Genomic DNA, 22,660 nt, shown 5'->3' with positions numbered 1-22,660 from the left:
GTAGAGTAGCTATGACAGGGTTTGATAACCCTTTTGCTTTCAATACCTGGGCTTCAGAAACCACGCCGCTAAATTCCATTTCTGAGGGTCTGAGTGGAGAACTGGCCCCTGAGAGAGGAGATTGTCCTTCACCGGTAACATTACCGGTCCGTCCACCTGTACAGGTCCTTCTCAAAAAATTAGCATATAGTGTTAAATTTCATTATTTACCATAATGTAATGATTACAATTAAACTTTCATATACTATAGATTCATTATCCACCAACTGAAATTTGTCAGGTCTTTTATTGTTTTAATACTGATGATTTTGGCCTACAACTCCTGATAACCCAAAAAACCTGTCTCAATAAATTAGCATATTTCACCCGTCCAATCAAATAAAAGTGTTTTTTAATAACAAACAAAAAAACCATCAAATAATAATGTTCAGTTATGCACTCAATACTTGGTCGGGAATCCTTTGGCAGAAATGACTGCTTCAATGCGGCGTGGCATGGAGGCAATCAGCCTGTGACACTGCTGAGATGTTATGGAGGCCCAGGATGCTTCAATAGCGGCCTTAAGCTCATCCAGAGTGTTGGGTCTTGCGTCTCTCAACTTTCTCTTCACAATATCCCACAGATTCTCTATGGGGTTCAGGTCAGGAGAGTTGGCAGGCCAATTGAGCACAGTAATACCATGGTCAGTAAACCATTTACCAGTGGTTTTGGCACTGTGAGCAGGTGCCAGGTCGTGCTGAAAAATGAAATCTTCATCTCCATAAAGCATTTCAGCCGATGGAAGCATGAAGTGCTCCAAAATCTCCTGATAGCTAGCTGCATTGACCCTGCCCTTGATGAAACACAGTGGACCAACACCAGCAGCTGACATGGCACCCCACACCATCACTGACTGTGGGTACTTGACACTGTACTTCAGGCATTTTGGCATTTCCTTCTCCCCAGTCTTCCTCCAGACTCTGGCACCTTGATTTCCGAATGACATGCAAAATTTGCTTTCATCAGAAAAAAGTACTTGGGACCACTTAGCAACAGTCCAGTGCTGCTTCTCTGTAGCCCAGGTCAGGCGCTTCTGCCGCTGTTTACCTGGGGAATGCGGCACCTGTAGCCCATTTCCTGCACACGCCTGTGCACGGTGGCTCTGGATGTTTCCACACCAGACTCAGTCCACTGCTTCCTCAGGTTCCCCAAGGTCTGGAATCGGTCCTTCTCCACAATCTTCCTCAGGTTCCGGTCACCTCTTCTCGTTGTACAGCGTTTTCTGCCACATTGTTTCCTTCCAACAGACTTACCATTGAGGTGCCTTGATACAGCACTCTGGGAACAGCCTATTTGTTGAGAAATTTCTTTCTGGGTCTTACCCTCTTGCTTGAGGGTGTCAATGATGGCCTTCTTGACATCTGTCAGGTCGCTAGTCTTACCCATGATGGGGGTTTTGAGTAATGAACCAGGCAGGGAGTTTTTAAAAGCCTCAGGTATCTTTTGCATGTGTTTAGAGTTAATTAGTTGATTCAGAAGATTAGGGTAATAGGTCATTTAGAGAACCTTTTCTTGATATGCTAATTTATTGAGACAGGTTTTTTGGGTTATCAGGAGTTGTATGCCAAAATCATCAGTATTAAAACAATAAAAGACCTGACAAATTTCAGTTGGTGGATAATGAATCTATAATATATGAAAGTTTAATTGTAATCATTACATTATGGTAAATAATGAAATTTAACACTATATGCTAATTTTTTGAGAAGGACCTGTAGTTGGATGATCAAGTTGAACCAACTTCTTTTGGGCCAAAATGGAGCAACCAAAATAGTTGGGGTCCTTTCTATCCGTATTTTCAGTAGCACCTTTGCAAGAATCGGGATTGGTGGAAATGCGTAGGCCAGATGAAAATGTCAATCTTGAACTAAGGCATCTACTGCTCTGGGATTGCCTCTTGGATTCAAGGAGAAATATGTTTCGACTTTTGCATTTTGGTGAGAGGCAAAGAGGTCGACTTCTGGGAGACCCCACTTGTTTACCAGAAAGTTGAATGTTTGACGATCCAGACTCCATTCGCCCGGGTGAATATCCCGGCGGCTCAGATAATCTGCCTGAATATTGGCAGTACCTTTCAGGCGAGTTGCAGTCAGGGACAGTGTTTTTCGGCCCAAGCAAAAATTCGAGCAGAGACCTTTTTTAGGCTGGTGAATTTTGTACTGCCCTGGTGTTTGATATGAGCCACCGTGGTCATGTTGTCTGAGTAAATCTGAACATGTTGCCCAGAAATCTGACGATTTTCTGCTAAGAGAGCTTCTTCCACAGCTTTGAGTTCTCGGAAATTTGACGATCTCCCTCTGATCGACTGGTCCCAAAGACCCTGATAAGGAACATGATTTATCATGGCTCCCCAGACTCTCTTGCTGGCATCTGATTTGATCGTGGTTATTGGGAACTGAATCCAACTCACACCCTTGAGAAGGTTTTTGGATTTCATCCACCATGTTAAGGATGCTTTCACCCGACCTGGTGTGTGAATTCTTTTGGTTAGAGAGCCGGGACGACCATCCCAAATGTCCAGAACGTGGGTTTGAAGAATTCTTGAGTGGGCTTGAGCCCAAGCCACCGACTGAATGCAGGCTGTCATGGAGCCTAAGAGCGACATTCCCTCCCGGAGTGTAGGAGATCTCATCTCTTTGTATTTCCTGATCTTTACTACTAATGGTAGTCTGTGATCGTCTGGAAGAAAGGACATTTGTTTCGCCGAGTCCAGAACCACTCCTAAAAACTTCCTGGTTTTTGAGGGTTGAAGCTGAGATTTCTTTATATTTGGAATCCAACCCAGAGACTTCAATATCTCTATTGTAGTTGACACATGGGATATCAGGGTTATCTCGGTGGGAGCTACTATCAGCAGATCGTCCAGATAGGGCACTATACAGACACCTTGTCTCCGGATAAATGACACCGCCTCTGCCATTACTTTGGAGAACACCCTCGGAGCTGATGAAATGCCGAAGGGAAGGACTCCAAACTGATAGTGCTCCACTTGACGACTCCCCTGTATCGCAAACCTGAGATATTTTCTGTGTCTCGGGTGAATAGGAATGTGAAAATATGCATCCTTTAGGTCGATGGTTGCCATAAAGGAGTGTTGATCTATTAAAGGAATGGCTGACTTTACAGACTCCATCTTGAACCTTGGGAAGGACTCCAAACTGATAGTGCTCCACTTGACGACTCCCCTGTATCGCAAACCTGAGATATTTTCTGTGTCTCGGGTGAATAGGAATGTGAAAATATGCATCCTTTAGGTCGATGGTTGCCATAAAGGAGTGTTGATCTATTAAAGGAATGGCTGACTTTACAGACTCCATCTTGAACCTTCGATATTTCACATACTGATTTAGACCCTTTAAATTTATAATGATACGGACGTCCCCTGATGGTTTGGGTACCAGGAATAATCGGGAATAATGTCCCAAACCCCATTCTGATTGTGGAACTGGGGAGATCACGTTCGATCTTAGAAGATCTCTGAGACCCAATGTTAATAAATTAATAAATTGTGATCTTTTGTTGAAAGGGTAGCAATCTTTAGACCCTGAGGGGGGGGGGGGGGGAATTAACTCGATCAATAGGCCCCTCTTTGATAACATTGAGGACCCAGTGGGAGCTGGTGATGTTTTCCCACTGATCCACATATTTTGAGAGTCTTCCCCCCACCGGGTCGGAGTCATTGTTTATCCTGTTGGGATAGCTGCTGCTGCTGCTGTTGTTGAGGGACAAAAATATTTTTCCCTCTACCTTTTGCATAGCTCCATCTGCCGGTTTTGCCTTTACCTCTCGGTTGAGAGGGCTGAGACAGTGGGGCACGAAAAAAACGTTTCCTCGGTTGTTTTTGCTCCGGGAGCGCCTTTTTCTTGTCAGTAGCTTTGTCAAAAATGTCGTCAACACATAGTCTCCTTTAAAGGGAATGGCACACAACTTAGCCTTAGAGGTGATATCACCACTCCATAATTTAAGCCAGAGGGCCCTTCTGGCAGAGTTAGAAAGTACTAAAGATCTGGCAGCAATCCTAACGGATTCCAGAGAAGCATCCGCCAGAAACCCAGTAGCCTTATGTAGGATAGGGAGTGAATCCAACATCTCACCTCTAGAGGTACCTTGAGATATGTGAGATTCTAATTTTTCTAGCCAGCAGGAAAGGGTCCTCGCAACACATGTAGAGGCGATATTAGCCTTAAGGACAGATGTAGAAGTTTCCCAAGACTTCTTCAGGAGACTCTCAATCTTCCTGTCCATAGGATCTTTCAATTGCGAAGAATCCTCAAAGGGGAGTGCCGTTCTTTTGGCAACTCTGGCCACCTGCACATCAACCTTGGGAATGTCCAGTTTGACAAAATCACCCTCTAGAGGAAATATATGTTTCATCTCTGAAGACGTACTAAGACGTTTTTCATTCCTGCTCAATCATATTAACAACATTAGCGTGAACGGGGAACCCTACCCTTTTCTCCGATCTGAGCCCACCAAACATATGATCCTGTATGGACTGTGGTACAGGTTCCTCTTCAAGTCCCATTGTGTTACGAACAGCAGACACTAGGTCCTCAATATACTCTGAGGAAAAGAGGTATTTCCTGACCTCAGCCTTAGGAGATGCTGGATCTTCCCAGCCAACAGATGAAGTATGAGAGTGGTCCGAATCAGTATCAGATTCTACGACCTGAATCTTCCTCTTTTTAGCCCTGGAATGTGGTGGCGGAGGTGACGGTGGAGGTGTAAAAGCTGCCAAGGAAGATTGTACCTCCTGTTTAACCAGAGAGCGTATTTCATCTAGTAGAGATGGTTGCTCAGCTTTAATTATCCTGTCAGTACATGGCTGGCAGAGTTTTTTATCCCAGATAGGAGGGAATTTAACAGAACAGACCGGGCACTTCTTCCTATAAGTAGATTTAGGGGCAGACTTTTCTCCCTGAAACAGAAAGGGAGAGAAGAGTGAGGAGCTAACCCCCTAAAGGAACTACCTCCCGGATCCCGTCCCTGCGTACTCACAGTAACAGGGGCAGTGCTGGGCTCTGCAGACGCAGGGCATAAAGAACCGTCCATACTGAAGAATTTAGTCTTACCTCAGTGGTGATTCAGCAGGCTTTTATGGAGCACTACTCCCAGCACCTGCCTCCAGCGGACATAACTCCCCCTCCCCCTCCAGGATCCATGTGTGGGACGCCATAGCTCCGACAACGCCGGCCGGCGAAACCCGGAAGTACCGGCTTCAGGGAGATACGAAAACCGGAAGTGACGCGCGCGCGATCGTTGACGTCACTTCCGGAACGCCGAGCCGAGCAGCATGGAGGGGGAGAAGCCGGGAAGCTCAGAGAGGATCCCGGCTGGGGATCCCAGGCCTGCTTTACCCTCATGGGGGTGCGGGAAGGGGTCCCGAGGTACCTGAATGCAGGACGACGGGAGCAGCACAAGGAGAGGCACGGAGCGACCACCAGCTGCCCGGCTTAACAGGTAAAACCTGTAATAGTAACTGCAGTCGCCGGCCACTACAGCATATGGAAAACCTCTCCCTGTCCCATGGGGAACAGGAAAGACACTGGCGAGTGGGAGGTCCTTTTAACCTCTCTGTGTTTCCTGTTCCCCATTAGGGCAAAGAGACAACCTCCATATGCCGTCGTGGAAGGTGACTAGAGAAAAATAAATAAATAACATCAAAAACACCTCCCCAAAAATGCAATGAAAACTCAACGATCAAAAAAAACAAAAAAAAATCACAGGTGCCTCCAAAATGGGACCAATAAAAGGTGAGCCGCCATTCAAGAGAAGCCGTCACACAGCTCCGATAACACAAGATAAAGTTCTGAATTTTTTAACCTATAAAATAAATACTAAAACAAAAAATACCCCACAAGTTTGGAATCGCTGTCTCATCTGGAATTTTGTCCTATTTTTCATCATATTATAAAGTAAAATGTACAATTTGTTGAGCAAAAGAAAACACAAGACTTAAAATATCTGTGGTTGGAAAATAACGATGTTATGGCTCATCGGAGAAGGGGAGGGAAAAATGCAAAAAGTGAAACTACCCCCATCAGGACGGGGATGAAACGTTGATATTGACTGCTAGGATTGCTGACTCCTATATGTGGCGCTATGCCCTGTTCTCTGCATCTGGGAAGAGGAAATTTGCATATCGTATGTCCCATGGGGCATTGCATGGCCTATAACTCTCAGTACTGCCGCTCTCCTCAAGGAGAAACATTACCCCCTATAGAGAGGAGTGCGCAGTGATCCGACCTTCTCCTCCAGTACGGAAAGTTCTGGCTTCTCCGCCAGCAAAGCGAGTGGTGAATAGACGCGGAGGCCGGAGAACGGCTGGAAAGCCTCCATGTCAGACTGACGGGTGATCGGCTCCACCACGTCCCATCTTTATGTCAGGACAGCACTCGTGTTTCCAGGTCTGAGGGACGGTCCGGTGCCGATATTTATCCAGGACTTTGTGCACAGAACAGAGAAAGTGATTTGTCACAAAGAAGAGAGAGAATGAAAGAGAAGAACAAGGAAGGAGACACAAGTGTTACCCAAGAGGGAGGAGCCGGAGACCGACCACGACTGATGACGACATTGAGCCTGCACCGATTCTGAGGGACGGACGAGTGACAGCGGATTAGGGGGAAAATGATCAGTAAATTAACCCCGACTCTGCTGAGTAACAATCCACGACAGACTTAGGGACCGAAAGAACTCACAGGAGAGAACGGACAGAAGGACGGGACATCTGCAGAGAAAATGTGACCGATGCTCTAAGGAAGGAGAAAGATTCTGAAAGAAGCCGCCGAGGACGAAGACTCAAGACTGATGAAGACGTGACGACAGCGGAGAAACCGCGACTCACAGATCAGAAGAAAATAATCAGGGAAATGAAAGCTGTTGTCAGATGGAGAAAATGTAGAGAAAACCAGAGCAAGTCTGGAGAAAACTCATCTATTATAGGACGACGCCGGAGAGACGTCATCACATCCACCGGAGCCAACAAGGAGCCTCGCTTCTCACCTCGTGGTGTAAGAGGCCGGAGCTCCTCCATCATCACGTCCTGGTACCGATCCTGGTGTCCTTCTAGATACTCCCACTCCTCCATGGAGAGATAGACAGCGACGTCCTGACACCTTATAGGAACCTGACAACAACCACACCGTCATCACCCAGAATCCTCCAGTGCTGTATAATGTCCCAGCAGTCACCTCTCCGCTCATCACCCAGAATCCTCCAGTGCTGTATAATGTCCCAGCAGTCACCTCTCCGCTCATCACCCAGAATCCTCCAGTGCTGTATAATGTCCCAGCAGTCACCTCTCCGCTCATCACCCAGAATCCTCCAGTGCCATCCTGTATAATGTCCCAGCAGTCACCTCTCCACTCATCACCCAGAATCCTCCAGTGCTGTATAATGTCCCAGCAGTCACCTCTCCGCTCATCACCCAGAATCCTCCAGTCCCGTATAATGTCCCAGCAGTCACCTCTCCGCTCATCACCCAGAATCCTCCAGTCCTGTATAATGTCCCAGCAGTCACCTCTCCGCTCATCACCCAGAATCCTCCAGTGCTGTATAATGTCCCAGCAGTCTCCTCTCCGCTCATCACCCAGAATCCTCCAGTGCTGTATAATGTCCCAGCAGTCACCTCTCCGCTCATCACCCAGAATCCTCCAGTCCTGTATAATGTCCCAGCAGTCACCTCTCAGCTCATCACCCAGAATCCTCCAGTGCTGTATAATGTCCCAGCAGGCACCTCTCCGCTCATCACCCAGAATCCTCCAGTGCTGTATAATGTCCCAGCAGTCACCTCTCCGCTCATCACCCAGAATCCTCCAGTCCCGTATAATGTCCCAGCAGTCACCTCTCCGCTCATCACCCAGAATCCTCCAGTCCCGTATAATGTCCCAGCAGTCACCTCTCCGCTCATCACCCAGAATCCTCCAGTCCTGTATAATGTCCCAGCAGTCACCTCTCCACTCATCACCCAGAATCCTCCAGTCCTGTATAATGTCCCAGCAGTCACCTCTCCACTCATCACCCAGAATCCCCCAGTGCTGTATAATGTCCCAGCAGTCACCTCTCCGCTCATCACCCAGAATCCTCCAGTGCTGTATAATGTCCCAGCAGTCACCTCTCCGCTCATCACCCAGAATCCTCCAGTGCTGTATAATGTCCCAGCAGTCACCTCTCTGCTCATCACCCAGAATCCTCCAGTGCCGTCCTGTATAATGTCCCAGCAGTCACCTCTCCGCTCATCACCCAGAATCCTCCAGTCCTGTATAATATCCCAGCAGTCACCTCTCCGCTCATCACCCAGAATCCTCCAGTCCTGTATAATGTCCCAGCAGTCACCTCTCCGCTCATCACCCAGAATCCCCCAGTCCTGTATAATGTCCCAGCAGTCACCTCTCCGCTCAGCAGCTCAATCATCTTGTTGCTGAGCTCCAGGATCTTCTTGTTCCTCTCATGTAGCAGGGAGTGCGGGGGAGGCTCTGTGATGGGGCCCGGGCTCCGCCCTCCTGACTCCTGGAGATGGATGATGGGAGTCACACCGTCCCCCGGTGTCTTCCTCACTATTGTGTAATCCTGTGTATGGAGAGAGACACTTAGGGAGAAGATTCCTTCCCGACTCCAGATCTGACAATCAGTAGAAATCCCGGGATCAATAACCGTCTCCAGTAATCTGGGGCCATAACCGGGAATATTATTCCCCCCCGGACAGACATCCCGGCCCCTCTACAGCTCTTATAGGGAATCCCCATGACAACTCCTCCGGGCAGAGCGCTCCACACAATCACTGCTCTTACAGGAAAGAATCCTTCTCTCTATTCTGGATTTCCTCCTCCCGATGTCGGACTTGTCACAGAACACAATAAAGCTGATAGAAATGTAGAGGAGTTACCTCTCCGCTCAGCAGGGAGATGATCTCCAGGGCCAAGTGGAATAATCTTCTGGTGGTCTCATCCCTGTCCTCGTCCATCCTCGGGGTCATTCAGGAGGAGGAGGGATGAGCACTGGATCAGCTGGAGGGATCTCGTCCTGCCGGGGTCTGTATGATGAAGGAGAAGATGGAAATCACAGGGGACGAGAGAACGACAAGCACTAAATTCTGCCAAATATCAACATTTATCAGGAGGAAAAGCCACAAAACTCCACCGCGGCCTCCTCCGCCGATCTGACCGCTCATTATCAGCCTCGTAGGAGGAGGACGGTCACCATGGTAACTACACCGCCAGGAGAGGACGGTCACCGTGGTAACTGCCATCAGGGCATTACAGCCGTCACTGCTGTATGGGGCCCGGTCAGGAGCAGTACACAGAGGGGCCCGCAGATATGGGGCCCCACTGTTGTGCTTCTACTGACCGGGCCCCATCATGCACTAAAATACTGCGCACTGCGGCGCACATGTCGGTGCTGGGGCCCGGGAGCCGTTTTGGAGCTGTGCACGGCCGTCTTACCTAGTCGGCTGCGCAGCTCCTGCTCGGCTGTAGCTAGAATGTATGGGCCCCCTGCAGGTCCTGACTACAGCCCATACATTCCAGCAGTCTCAGTAGTGAATGTGCTAGAATGTAGGGGCTCCTGTCAGGTCCTCTCAGCAGCCCATTCATTCTAGCTGCTGCTTCACTCCTGGAAACACTAGACGCCCCGGAACGACTGAGGTAAGTATAAAAAACATTTTTATTTTTGTTTTTTTTAAATGGATGAGGTGGGGGGGAGTGAGACTGCAAATGATGAATTGTGTTTGAGGGGGCACTGCGCATGATGAAATGATAGGGGGCTGCAAATGATGAAGTGTGTTTGAGGGGGCACTGTGCATGATGAAATGATAGGGGGCTGCAAATGATGAAGTGGGGGTGATGGGGACTGCAAATGATGAAGTGGGGGTGATGGGGACTGCAAATGATGAAGTGGGGGTGATGGGGACTGCAAATGATGTAATGATAGGGGGCTGCAGATGATGAAGTTTGTTTGAGGGGGTACTGCACATGATGAAATGATAGGGGGCTGCAAATGATAAAGTAAGGGGGACTGCAGATGAAGTGGGGTGATGGGGACTGCACATCAAGTGAGTGTGTGGGACGGTGGACAGCAATTGAATTGAAGGTGGGGGTGGGGAGAGCCAATGGTGTATTGAAGGTAGGGAGAGCAAATAATGAATTTTGAGGGTGGGGAAGAGCAGTTGATAATGAATAGAGGGTGGGAGAGAGAGAAGACATGACAATGAATTGAGGCAGAAGGGGCATGTAACTATAATGAATCGGAGTTAGGGTTAGAGCGGGAGGTACATAGTGGGATCGTTGAGGATAAAGTGACTGGAAATAAATTGGGGGAAAGAGTACAGGTGCTAAATTAATTTATATATTAAATGGGGAAAGTGGCTATGTATAGCTAGAAGGGGCTCAGTGGCGTATTATAATTTATATTTAGAATGGTGGGTTGCATAATAACCAATTACAGTATATATTAATGGTGGGTGAATGTCTGTATTCAGATGTGTAGTGTAGAAGAAAGGGAAAAAGTGGGGAATGTGCTCTGGAAGCGGTGCTCTAGATAACTGTGTTATTTTATGCAGAGATGAGTCCTGGCTGAAAGAAGTGATGGCGGTCTGCGCTGGATTAAAAAGAAACGCAAAGATGAAGGACTTCAGCTAGAGACGTCACTGGTGAGTCAGTATGTTACCTGTACACTGTCACCATACACTGTATACCGTATACAGAGCTCCTGTGTATCATGTCACTGGTGATCACTGTATTACCTATACACTGACACTATATATAGAGCTCCTGTGTATAATGTCACTGGTGATCACTATTACCTGTAAACTGACACTATACACAGAGCTCCTGTATATAATGTCACTGGTGATCACTGTATTACCTGTACACTGACACTATATATAGAGCTCCTGTGTATAATGTCACTGGTGATCACTATTACCTGTAAACTGACACTATACACAGAGCTCCTGTATATAATGTCACTGGTGATCACTGTATTACCTGTACACTGACACTATATATAGAGCTCCTGTGTATAATGTCACTGGTGATCACTATTACCTGTAAACTGACACTATATACAGAGCTCCTGTGTATAATGTCACTAGTGATCACTGTATTACATGTACACTGACACTATATATAGAGCTCCTGTGTATAATGGCACCGGTGACCACTGTATTTCCTGTACACAGACACTGCATACTAAGTACAGATCTCCTATGTATAATGGCACTTATGGTGATAGTATTTTTTTTTTTTATTAATGATCAGTATTGTACTATTCAGTCACAATGTGGTGGTAATATGTTGTCCGGCCATGGTGTGGCGGTATTTGTTCCTTGTATGTGCTATTATTTGGTCACTATGTGGTGGTAATATGTGGTCTGCACATGGTGTGGCAGTATTTATTCCTTGTAGATAGTATTATAGGTCACTATGTGGTGATAATGTGGTGTCTGGTCATGGTGTTGTGGTATTTGTCCCTTGCATGTGGTATTATTGGTCATTTCAAAAATTGAAAAATAAATAAAAATATACCTAAATTGTATTGCATATTTTAACAAATGTTTAATAAGTTAGAGTAGAGTAGGGCCCGGCCAAAAGAGTCTACCGTGTCATCGTGGCAGATTAAAAAAACCTTTTGGCCAAAACAAAATCTGCTGGCTATGTGTGTGATCTGGTGATGGGAACTGGTAATGTGTGATTAGTGAGAAGTGGAGTTTTTCCAAGAGAGAGCGGTGGTGCTGTGGACAGTTCGAGGGTTGGAGGCGGGGCTGGGGTGGAGCCTGGGCGGAGTCTTAAGGGGCCCCGAAAATGTTGCCAGTATGGGGCCCCAAAATTTCTAGTGGCAGCCCTGACTACACCTCCAGCAGAGGACGGTCACCGTGGTAACTACACCACCAGGGGGGGACGGTCACCGTGGTAACTACACCACCAGGGGGGACGGTCACCGTGGTAACTACACCCCCAGCGGGGGCCGTGAGATGAGGAGCAGACGCTGCACATCCCCCATACAATGCTGCCCGTCCCCAACACTGAGGAGCCGCAGTCACATGGAGCAGGAGCCTCCACAGGAACAGCTCTGATCTCACCCCACACTCTCCTCTCACAGATTTACCACAAGCACCAAAACTCCACCAAACCCTCCTGTAATCTCACCGGAATGGCGGGAAATCTGCTGCTGGCTGACACCAGAGAACACGAGCTGCACACAACCAGGACGGAGCTGCTGCACTGAGAGCTGAAGGACCTGTGGTGACGTCACCGTCATGTGATCAGGGGGCGGGGCTCAGGAGAGAAGTAGTGAATGACCTGTGGTGACGTCATCATTGTCACATGACTGCATCGTAATTACACGTCCTTCACCCCTTCTCCCCTTAGCTCCAACCCTGATCACATGACGGTGACGTCACCACAGGTCCTTCACCACTTCTCTGCTGAGCCCCGCCCCCTGATCACATGACGGTGACGTCACCACAGGTCCTTCAGCTCTCAGTGCAGCAGCTCCGTCCTGGTTGTGTGCAGCTCGTGTTCTCTGGTGTCAGCCAGCAGCAGATTTCCCGCCATTCCGGTGAGATTACAGGAGGGTTTGGTGGAGTTTTGGTGCTTGTGGTAAATCTGTGAGAGGAGAGTGTGGGGTGAGATCAGAGCTGTTCCTGTGGAGGCTCCTGCTCCATGTGACTGCGGCTCCTCAGTGTTGGGGACGGGCAGCATTGTATGGGGGATGTGCAGCGTCTGCTCCTCATCTCACGGCCCCCGCTGGCGGTGTAGTTACCACGGTGACCGTCCTCTGCTGGCGGTGTAGTTACCACGGTGACCGTCCTCTGCTGGCGGTGTAGTTACCACGGTGACCGTCCCCTGCTGGAGGTGTAGTTACCACGGTGACCGTCCTCTGCTGGCGGTGTAGTTACCACGGTGACCGTCCTCCTCCTACGAGGCTGATGATGAGCGGTCAGATCGGCGGAGGAGGCCGCGGTGGAGTTTTGTGGCTTTTCCTCCTGATAAATGTTGATATTTGGCAGAATTTAGTGATTGTCGTTCTCTCGTCCCCTGTGATTTCCATCTTCTCCTTCATCATACAGACGCCGGCAGGACGAGATCCCTCCCGCTGATCCAGTGCTCATCCCTCCTCCTCCTGAATGACCCCGAGGATGGACGAGGACAGGGATGAGACCACCAGAAGATTATTCCGCTTCGCCCTGGAGATCGTCTCCCTGCTGAGCGGAGAGGTAACTCCTCTACATTTCTATCAGCTTTATTGTGTTCTGTGACAAGTCCGACATCTGTTTTTTTTTTCTATCTAATCTGAGAGCAGCATGATGTTGGGGAAGAGACCCTGATTCCAGCGATGTGTCACTTTTTGGGCTGCTTATTTTCTCTGCTGTAGATCCAGCAGTTCTCTGAACACTGAGCTCTGTATAACCCCCTCCACACCTCTGATAGAAGCTGTCTACACTGTGCATAGGCAGAAAGCTGCCGATCTGTTGGGGGTGTGGTTGGACTACCTTGCAGTAGGTTTATTAGTCATCCAGTAATCATCTACTGCTGACTAAAGAGATTTTATCAAAACTACAGTAAGCAGCCCAGTAGGTGTCATAGACCCTGATTCCAGCACTATGTCCCGACATCATGATAATCTCAGATTAGTTGGCAAACACCTGGTGAAAGGTTCCCTTTAATCCCTTCATGACATCCGGCGTTCATGTTCGGTGCTGCGGGAGGTGTAATTCCATACATGTACGGTGTGACAATCACGTGGGCTCACACCGAGGGTCGGAGAGATCATCAGCGGGTGTCAGCGCTATATGAGGGCTGACACCATGATGCAACACCCATGATTGTTGTTAGCACTGATTGCATGCATTTAACCCCTTTAATGTTGCTCTCAATAGTAAGAGCCTCATCGATGAGCATCGTACAGGGAGGGAGCTCCCCATCTGCTGCGATCGGCACAATGCGATTGCGATATCGTTGTGCCGACAGTCTGTAAGGTGACCTCAGCCGAAAGATGGACGGTGGCCTGTAAGCTCCTGCTCGGAGCAGCTCTTGACTCCTCCGCCCTGTCTGCGATCACTGAGCTAATGGCCTGCAATGTAAGAGCACAGCAGAGTATGAGATCAGCGATCAGGGCAGAGAAAGGTAATGTCCCATCCTGACAGCGTCATAAAGAACAAAGAAAAGAAAAAATGTTAATTCAATCAATACAGATTTATGTAAAATAAACAGAGTACACCTGTCTGAGTCCGGAACGGCCCGACCTATAAAACTGTCCCTCTAGCTAAGCCCTTCGGTGATCACCGCAAAAAAAACACAGAAGAAAAAGTGGAATAGGTTGCAATCAAAGAGATGAATGTAAAAAAATTGGTACCGCTGGAAACGTCATCTTGTCCCACAGAAAACAAGCCCCATACAGCTCCATCAGCGGAAAAATAGGTTACAGCTCTCAGAATAAAGCGATGCAAAATAATTATTTCTTCTATAAAATAGTTTTTATTGTGTAAAAGCGCCAAAACATAAAAATGATATAAATGAGGTATCGCTGTAATCGTACTGACCCGAAGAATAAAACTGCTTGATCAATTTTTCCACACGGTGAACGGTGTAAAGAAACATCAAAACAACAATTCCTGAATTGCTGTTTTTTTCATTTTGTCTCCCAGAACTCAGAATAGAAAGCGATTTAAAAAAAATGTCATGTGCCCGAAAATGATAGCAATAAAAACGTCAGCTCGTCCTGCAGAAAAGAAGACCTCACATGACTCTGTGGGCCAAAATATGGAAAAATTATAGGTCTCAGAATGTGGTGACGCTAAAACTTTTTGCAATAAAAAGCGTCTTTTAGTGTGTGACAGCTGCCAATCATAAAAACCCGCTATAAATCTGTTATCGCACCGACCCGAAGAATAAAGTCGCCTAATCACTTATACCGCACAAGGAACGATGTAAAAAACAAATAAATCCAATTCTTCACCTGCTGTTGATTTTTTTTTTTTTAATTCTGCCTTCCAAAGGTCACAGTAAGGATTGGTCATTTACATTTATCCTGCGCCCTACTCTGAGCGCTTGCACCAGGGTTTCCATGTAAATCTCTGAAATACTTGATTCAGACGGAACCCCCGGTGGAAGATCCCCTATAATGAGGCAGATGGAGGCACTGTGGACATCATAGGACCTGTGATCCGGCCGTGTCCGTCTTTTAAAGAGAGTATAAAAACGCGGTCTGCCACAGTTTTGTGCACTTCTGAAAAGAAGGACACCACTGAACAGAGTCCTAAATAGCTCTGCTGCCTCATTATAGTGAATGGATCCCTTGGGGGTTTCATCTCAATCACATCACTCAGATTTAGATGGAAACCCCAAAGTAAGTGCTCAGCGTAGGGAACCGGATAAATGTGATCCCAACGTTATCTAAAATGTTCCCAATAAAAGTTTCAACTCAATTTACAAAAATAACAAGTCCCCACTCAGGTCCGTCATCTGTTAACGGAAATATAGGGGGCTTCCACCTTACTGGTAGTACAAAAGCTCTGGAAAAGCGAAATGGCTCCTCTCCATTTTACACTCCCAAATCCAATGCCCCCCTCCCTTCAGAGCCCCAGTGTGTCTTACCTGCAGTTAGCATCCATGTTTGACATTACTGTAGCGTGGAGAATGAGCGGGGCATAATGTGGAAAACACCCATAGAGTCAAAATCATCACTACACCTGTAGATAAATTCCCAGAGTGGTGTAATTACCAAAATGGGGTCACTTGGGGGGAATTCTGCTCTTTCGCCACTTAGGGGCTCTATATTTGGAGTCTGCAAACTATTCGATGAAAATTTGTTCAAAAGTCAAATAGCGCTCCATCCTCCCGAGCCTCGCATGTGGCTTCTTAGTTCTGTACAGACACATATGGGGTATTTCCACGTTCAGCAGAAGCTGGGTTGCAAATTTTGATTCCATTTTTATTCATGTGACAATGTAACATCTGGGGCTAAAACAACATTTTTGTGGTAAAAATATCATTTTTTTTTGTTGTTGTTGGTCCGACCCCAATGGTATAAAATTCTGTGCCCCACCCGTGGTGTCAATATGATCACTGCACCATGAGATGAATTCATTCATAGGTGTAGTTTGTAAAATGGGACAAGAAAAAGGCCAATGCATATGAGAAGCGCCCACCTGGGTCACACCATACAAAGAACAGTGATTGACACCAAAGCACATACACATATAAAAGAGTAACGACCCCCGTCTCCACAAAGATTAACCCCTTAGTGACAGCCAATTTGGTAGTTAATGACCGGGACAATTTTTACAATTCTGACCACTCTCCCTTTATGAGGTAATAACTCTGGAACACTTCAACGGATCCCAGTGATTCTGACATTGTTTTCTCGTGACATATTGTACTTCATGTTAGTGGTAAACTTTCTTCGCTATGACATGTGTTCATTTATAAGTGACACCATTCTAACAAATGCATGTAGAAAATTTGCATATTTCCCATAAGGGATGGGGGCAGTGTTCTGGATCACTGCGTTAAGAAACACGTGATGGTGTCTCCGCGGTGTTGGATGTTTTGATCTCCCCGAGGTCATTCATCCTTATGTTTATAACCATTCTAACAAGTTCACCTCTCAAAGTGCTCAAAACCACATTGCAGTTTATTAACCCCTTCTGTGCTTCACAGGAACTGAAGCAATTTGGAAGGAAAAAAATGAACATTTAGCTTTTTTCACAAACATTTTACTTCAGAACCAGTTTTTTTTTTTTTATTTTCACAAATGTAAAAACAAAAAATGAACCACAAAAGTTGTTGTACAATTTGTCCTGAGTACGCTGTTAACCCATATGTGGGGGTAAACCACTGTTTGGGCGCATGGCAGAGCTCGGAAGGGAAGGAGCGCCGTTTGACTTTGCAATGCAAAATTGACTGGAATTGAGATGGGACGCCATGTCGCGTTTGGAGAGCCCCTGATGTACCTAAACAGTGGAAACTTCCCACAAATGACCCCATTTTGGAAAGTAGACCCCCTAACAAACTTATCTAGAAGTGTAGTGAGCACTTTGACCCACCAAGTGCTTCACAGAAGTTTCTAACGCAGAGCCATAAAAAATCATTTTTTTCCACAAAAATGAGCTTTTAGCCCCCAATGTTTTATTTTCCCAAGGTTATCTGGAGAAAATGGACCCAAAAGTTGTTGTCCAGTTTGTCCTGAGTACGCTGATACCCCATATGTGGTGGGGAACCACCGTTTGAGCACACGTCAGGGCTCGGAAGGGAAGTAGTGATGTTTTGGAATGCAGACTTTGATGGATTGGTCTGCGGGCATCATGTTGTGTTCGCAGAGCCCCTGATGTACCTAAACAGTGGAAACCCCCCACAAGTGACCCTGTTTTGGAAACTATATCCCCCCCAAGGAACTTGTCTACATGTGTGGTGAGCACTTTGAACCCCCAAATGTTTCACTAAAGTTTATAACGCGAAGCCATGAAAATAAAAAATCTTTTTTTTCACAAAAATAATTTTTTTAGCCCCCAATTTTTTATTTTCACAAGGGTAACAGGAGAAATTAGACACAAAAGTTGTTGTGCAATTTGTCCTGAGTATGCTGATACCCCATATGTGGGGGTAAACTACTGTTTGAGCGCACGGCAGAGCTCGGAAGGGAAGGAGCACCGTTTGACTTTTTCAACGCAGAATTGGCTGGAATTGAGATCGGACGCCATGTTGCGTTTGGAGGCCCCCCTGATGTGCCTAAACAGTGGAAACCCCCCCAATTCTTTAACCCGAATACCAATCGTAACCGTAATCCAAACCCTAACCTCAACCCTAACCCATTTTTAGCCCAACTCTAACCCTAATGGGAAAATGGAAATAAATAAAAATGTTTTATTTTATTATTTTACCCTAGCTAAGGGGGTGATAAAGGGGGGTTTGATTTACTATTTTTTTTTTTTTTTTTGATCACTGTGATAGACGCTATCACAGTTATCAAAATGAACCAATAGGAAAAATGTATTGGTGCCGGCCGGCAGATCTGTTGTGAATTCCGTTCTCGGGCTCCCTCCTGTGGTCGTGAATGGTACTTTGGTGAGTTCTGTCCTTGGACACCCTCTGGTGGCTTTGAGTGGAACTGCTGATCTTTGAGGTTGGCTTTCTCAGCTGCCCTCGTTTATTGCTTCTGCTCGCTTCCCTATTTAACTCTGCCCAGGTCGTTAGTCCATGCCAGCTGTCAATGTCTCAGTACTGGTTCAGATCTCTCTTGGAATTCTCAGATGACCTGACTACTCCAGCAGAAGCTAAGTCCTTGCTAGTCATTTGCTGTTCATTGGTTTTTTTGAATATATTTTTCAGTACATGCTATGTTTCAGTCCAGCCTGCTATTATGATATTTCCTTGCTAGCTGGAAGCTCTGGGGGTGCAGAGCTGCACCTCCACACCGTGAGTCGGTGTGGAGGTCTTTTTGCACACTCTGCGTGGTTTTTGTAGTTTTTAATACTGACCGCATAGTTCCCTTTCCTGTCCTCTGTCTTTCTAGAGAAGATTCGGCCTCCTTTGCTAAAATCTGTTTCATTCCTGTGTTTGTCACTTCCCTCTTAACTCACAGTTAATATTTGTGGGGGGCTACCTTTACTTTGGGGAATTTCTCTGAGGCAAGGTAGGCTACTATTTCTATCTTTGGGGGTAGTTAGCTCTTAGGCTGTGAAGAGGCATCTAGGGAGAGTTAGGTACGCTCCACGGCTATTCCTAGTGTGTGTGATAGGATTAGGGATTGCGGTCAGTAGAGTTACCACTTCTTCAGAGCTTGTCCCAGGTTTTCTGTTTTAACCATCAGGTCACTTCGGGTGCTCCTAACCACCAGGTCATAACAGTACAGCTGGCCAACAAAGTGTTAATGCATCTCAAAAGAGGGATAAGAGAAGTTCTGAGTCAATTTTTTTTTCTTTGCAGCTTGTTTTGTCTTTCTTTTCCCCTTAACCTCTGGGTGGTTCAGGACTCAGGTGTAGATATGGATATTCAAGGTTTGTTTTTTTGTGTGGATCAACTCACTGCTAGGGTACAGAGTATTCAAGATTATGTAGTTCAGAATCCGATGTTAGAGCCTAGAATTCCAATTCCTGATTTGTTTTCTGGGGATAGATCTAAATTTTTGAATTTCAAAAATAATTGCAGATTGTTTCTTGCTCTGAAATCCCGCTCCTCTGGTGATCCCATTCAGCAAGTAAAGATTATTATTTCTTTGTTGCGTGGTGACCCGCAAGACTGGGCATTCTCCCTTGAGCCAGGAAATCCTGCATTGCTTAATGTGGATGCATTTTTTCTAGCGCTTGGATTGCTTTATGACGAACCTAATTCTGTGGATCAGGCAGAAAAGATCTTGCTGACTCTGTCAGGGTCAGGATGAGGCAGAAGTATATTGCCAGAAGTTTAGAAAGTGGTCTGTGCTTACTCAATGGAATGAGTGTGCCCTGGCAGCAATTTTCAGAAAGGGTCTTTCTGAAGCCCTTAAAGATGTTATGGTGGGGTTCCCCACGCCTGCTGGTCTGAATGAATAAATGTCTTTGGCCATTCAGATTGATCGGCGTTTGCGCGAGCGCAAAGTTGTGCACCATTTGGCGGTGTCCTCTGAGCGGAGGCCTGAGCCTATGCAATGTGATAGGACTTTGACCAGAGCTGAACGTCAAGAACACAGACGTCAGAATGGGCTGTGTTTTTACTGTGGTGACTCCTCTCATGCTATCTCTGATTGTCCTAAGCGCACTAAGAGGTTCGCTAGGTCTGTCACCATTAGTACTTTGCAGCCTAAATTTCTCTTATCTGTTACCCTGATTTGCTCACTGTCGTCCTACTCTGTTATGGCATTTGTGGATTCAGGCGCTGCCCTGAACTTGATGGACTTGGAGTTTGCCAGGAGCTGTGGTTTTTCCTTGGAGCCTTTGCAGAGTCCTATTCCCTTAAGGGGGATTGATGCTACGCCATTGGCCAAGAATAAACCTCAGTACTGGACTCAGCTGACCATGTACATGGCTCCCGCACATCAGGAAAATATCCGCTTTTTGGTGTTGCATAATTTGCATGATGTTGTCGTGTTGGGTTTGCCATGGTTACAGGTTCATAATCCAGTACTGGATTGGAAGTCAATGTCTGTGTCTAGTTGGGGTTGTCAAGGGATACATGGTGATGTTCCTTTGATGTCAATTTCTTCTTCCACTCCTTCTGAAGTCCCTGAGTTTTTGTCGGATTACCAGGATGTATTTGATGAGCCCAAGTCCAGTGCCCTACCTCCTCATAGGGACTGTGATTGCGCTATTAATTTGATTCCTGGTAGTAAGTTCCCTAAGGGCCCACTGTTCAATTTATCTGTGCCAGAACATGCCGCTATGCGGAGTTATGTAAAGGAGTCCTTGGAGAAAGGGCATATTCGCCCGTCTTCGTCGCCGTTGGGAGCAGGGTTCTTTTTTGTGGCCAAGAAGGATGGCTCTCTGAGACCCTGTATAGATTACCGCCTTCTCAATAAAATCACGGTCAAATTTCAGTACCCTTTGCCTCTGTTGTCTGATTTGTTTGCTCGGATTAAGGGGGCTAGTTGGTTTACCAAGATTGACCTTCGAGGGGCGTATAATCTTGTGCGTATTAAACAGGGCGATGAATTGAAAACAGCATTTAATACGCCCGAGGGCCATTTTAAAGTACCTGGTGATGCCATTCGGGCTTTCTAATGCTCCATCTGTGTTTCAGTCCTTTATGCATGACATCTTCCGGAAGTATCTGGATAGGTTCATGATCGTATATTTGGATGATATTTTGGTCTTTTCGGATGATTGGGAGTCTCATGTAAGGCAGGTCAGGATGGTGTTCCAGGTCCTTCGTGCTAATGCGTTGTTTGTGAAGGGCTCTAAATGCCTCTTTGGAGTTTAGAAGGTTTCCTTTTTGGGCTTCATTTTTTCCCCTTCTACTATCGAGATGGATCCTGTCAAAGTTCAGGCCATTTATGATTGGACTCAACCTACATCTATGAAGAGTCTTCAGAAGTTCCTGGGCTTTGCTAATTTTTACCGTCGCTTCATCGCTAATTTTTCTAGTGTGGTTAAGCCTTTGACTGATTTAACGAAGAAAGGCGCTGATGTGGTGAATTGGTCCCCTGCGGCCGTTGAGGCCTTTCAGGAACTTAAAACGTCATTTCACTTCGGCCCCTGTGTTGCGTCAGCCAGATGTTTTGCTTCCTTTTCAGGTCGAGGTTGATGCTTCTGAGATTGGGGCAGGGGCTGTTTTGTCTCAGAGAAGTTCTGATGGCTCCTTGATGAAGCCGTGTGCTTTCTTTTCTAGAAGGTTTTCGCCTGCCGAGCGTAATTATGATGTCGGCAATCGGGAGTTGTTGGCTATGAAGTGGGCATTTGAGGAGTGGCGACATTGGCTTGAGGGAGCCAAACATCGCGTGGTGGTCCTGACTGATCACAAGAATCTGACTTACCTCGAGTCCGCCAAGCGGTTGAACCCTAGACAGGCTCGATGGTCACTGTTTTTCTCCCGTTTCGATTTTGTGGTCTCATACCTTCCGGGATCTAAGAATGTGAAGGCTGATGCCCTTTCTAGGAGTTTTTTGCCTGATTCTGCGGGAGTCCCTGAGCCGGCTGGTATTCTTAAAGAGGGGGTGATTCTGTCTGCCATCTCCCCTGATTTGCAGCGGGTGCTGCAGGAGTTTCAGGCTGATAGACCTGACCGCTGCCCAGTGGAGAAACTGTTTGTCCCTGATAGATGGACTAGTAGGGTTATTTCTGAGGTTCATTGTTCAGTGTTGGCTGGTCATCCTGGGATTTTTGGTACCAGAAATTTGGTTGCCAGGTCCTTTTGGTGGCCTTCCTTGTCACGGGATGTGCGTTCTTTTGTGCAGTCCTGTGGGACTTGTGCTCGGGCCAAACCTTGCTGTTCTCGTGCCAGTGGGTTGCTTTTGCCTTTGCCTGTCCCGAAGAGGCCCTGGACACATATTTCCATGGATTTTATTTCTGATCTTCCTGTCTCTCAAAGGATGTCTGTCATCTGGGTGGTTTGTGATCGGTTTTCTAAGATGGTCCATTTGGTACCCTTGCCTAAATTGCCTTTCCTCCTCTGATTTGGTTCCATTATTTTTTCAGCATGTGGTTCGTTTGCATGGCATTCCGGAGAACATTGTGTCGGACAGAGGTTCCCAATTTGTTTCTAGGTTTTGGCGGTCCTTTTGTGCTAAGATGGGCATTGATTTGTCTTTTTCTTCAGCGTTTCATCCTCAGACAAATGGCCAAACCGAACGAACCAATCAGACCTTGGAAACCTATCTGAGATGCTTTGTTTCTGCTGATCAGGATGATTGGGTGACCTTCTTGCCATTGGCCGAGTTCGCCCTTAATAATCGGGCTAGTTCTGCTACTTTGGTTTCGCCTTTTTTTTGTAATTCTGGTTTTCATCCTCGTTTTTCTTCAGGGCAGGTTGAGTCTTCTGACTGTCCTGGTGTGGATTCTGTGGTGGACAGGTTGCAACAAATTTGGACTAACGTGGTGGACAATTTGACGTTGTCTCAGGAGAAGGCGCAACGTTTTGCTAACCGCCGTCGCTGTGTTGGTCCCCGACTTCGTGTTGGGGATTTGGTTTGGTTGTCTTCTTATGTTCCTATG

At 46.7% G+C, this 22,660-nt stretch overlaps 2 protein-coding genes across 4 annotated transcripts in view; one reads left to right on the top strand and one right to left on the bottom strand.

The window, feature by feature from the left end:
* Nucleotides 1-12,304, bottom strand: part of LOC143793547 (uncharacterized) — a 37,258-nt gene extending 24,954 nt beyond the window's left edge. Inside the window, exons 1-4 of one of the 2 annotated variants that reach the window (XM_077280613.1) lie at nucleotides 12,183-12,304; nucleotides 8,924-9,070; nucleotides 8,428-8,607; nucleotides 7,042-7,165 (exon numbers count right to left, since the gene is read on the bottom strand). In XM_077280613.1, the coding sequence (XP_077136728.1) occupies nucleotides 7,042-7,165; nucleotides 8,428-8,607; nucleotides 8,924-9,013 (394 nt within the window). In that variant the 5' untranslated portion in view covers nucleotides 9,014-9,070; nucleotides 12,183-12,304. The remainder of the gene's footprint in view (nucleotides 1-7,041; nucleotides 7,166-8,427; nucleotides 8,608-8,923; nucleotides 9,071-12,182) is intronic. The other variant, XM_077280614.1, reaches the window with a different exon arrangement.
* The window catches only part of LOC143793562 (uncharacterized), a 293,906-nt gene that overhangs the window by 248,564 nt on the left and 22,682 nt on the right, over nucleotides 1-22,660 (top strand). Inside the window, exons 1-2 of one of the 2 annotated variants that reach the window (XM_077280631.1) lie at nucleotides 12,464-12,594; nucleotides 13,106-13,252. In XM_077280631.1, coding sequence (XP_077136746.1) covers nucleotides 13,163-13,252 — 90 coding nt within the window. In that variant the 5' untranslated portion in view covers nucleotides 12,464-12,594; nucleotides 13,106-13,162. Of the gene's footprint in view, nucleotides 1-12,463; nucleotides 12,595-13,105; nucleotides 13,253-22,660 lie in introns of those variants that run through there. The other variant, XM_077280632.1, reaches the window with a different exon arrangement.

The sequence above is a fragment of the Ranitomeya variabilis genome, chromosome 1 (genome assembly GCF_051348905.1).
Source record: "Ranitomeya variabilis isolate aRanVar5 chromosome 1, aRanVar5.hap1, whole genome shotgun sequence".
NCBI classification, from domain to species: Eukaryota; Metazoa; Chordata; class Amphibia; order Anura; family Dendrobatidae; genus Ranitomeya; species Ranitomeya variabilis.
Note: the sequence above shows the minus strand (reverse complement) of the source record. Positions and strands in the feature narration are given on the sequence as shown.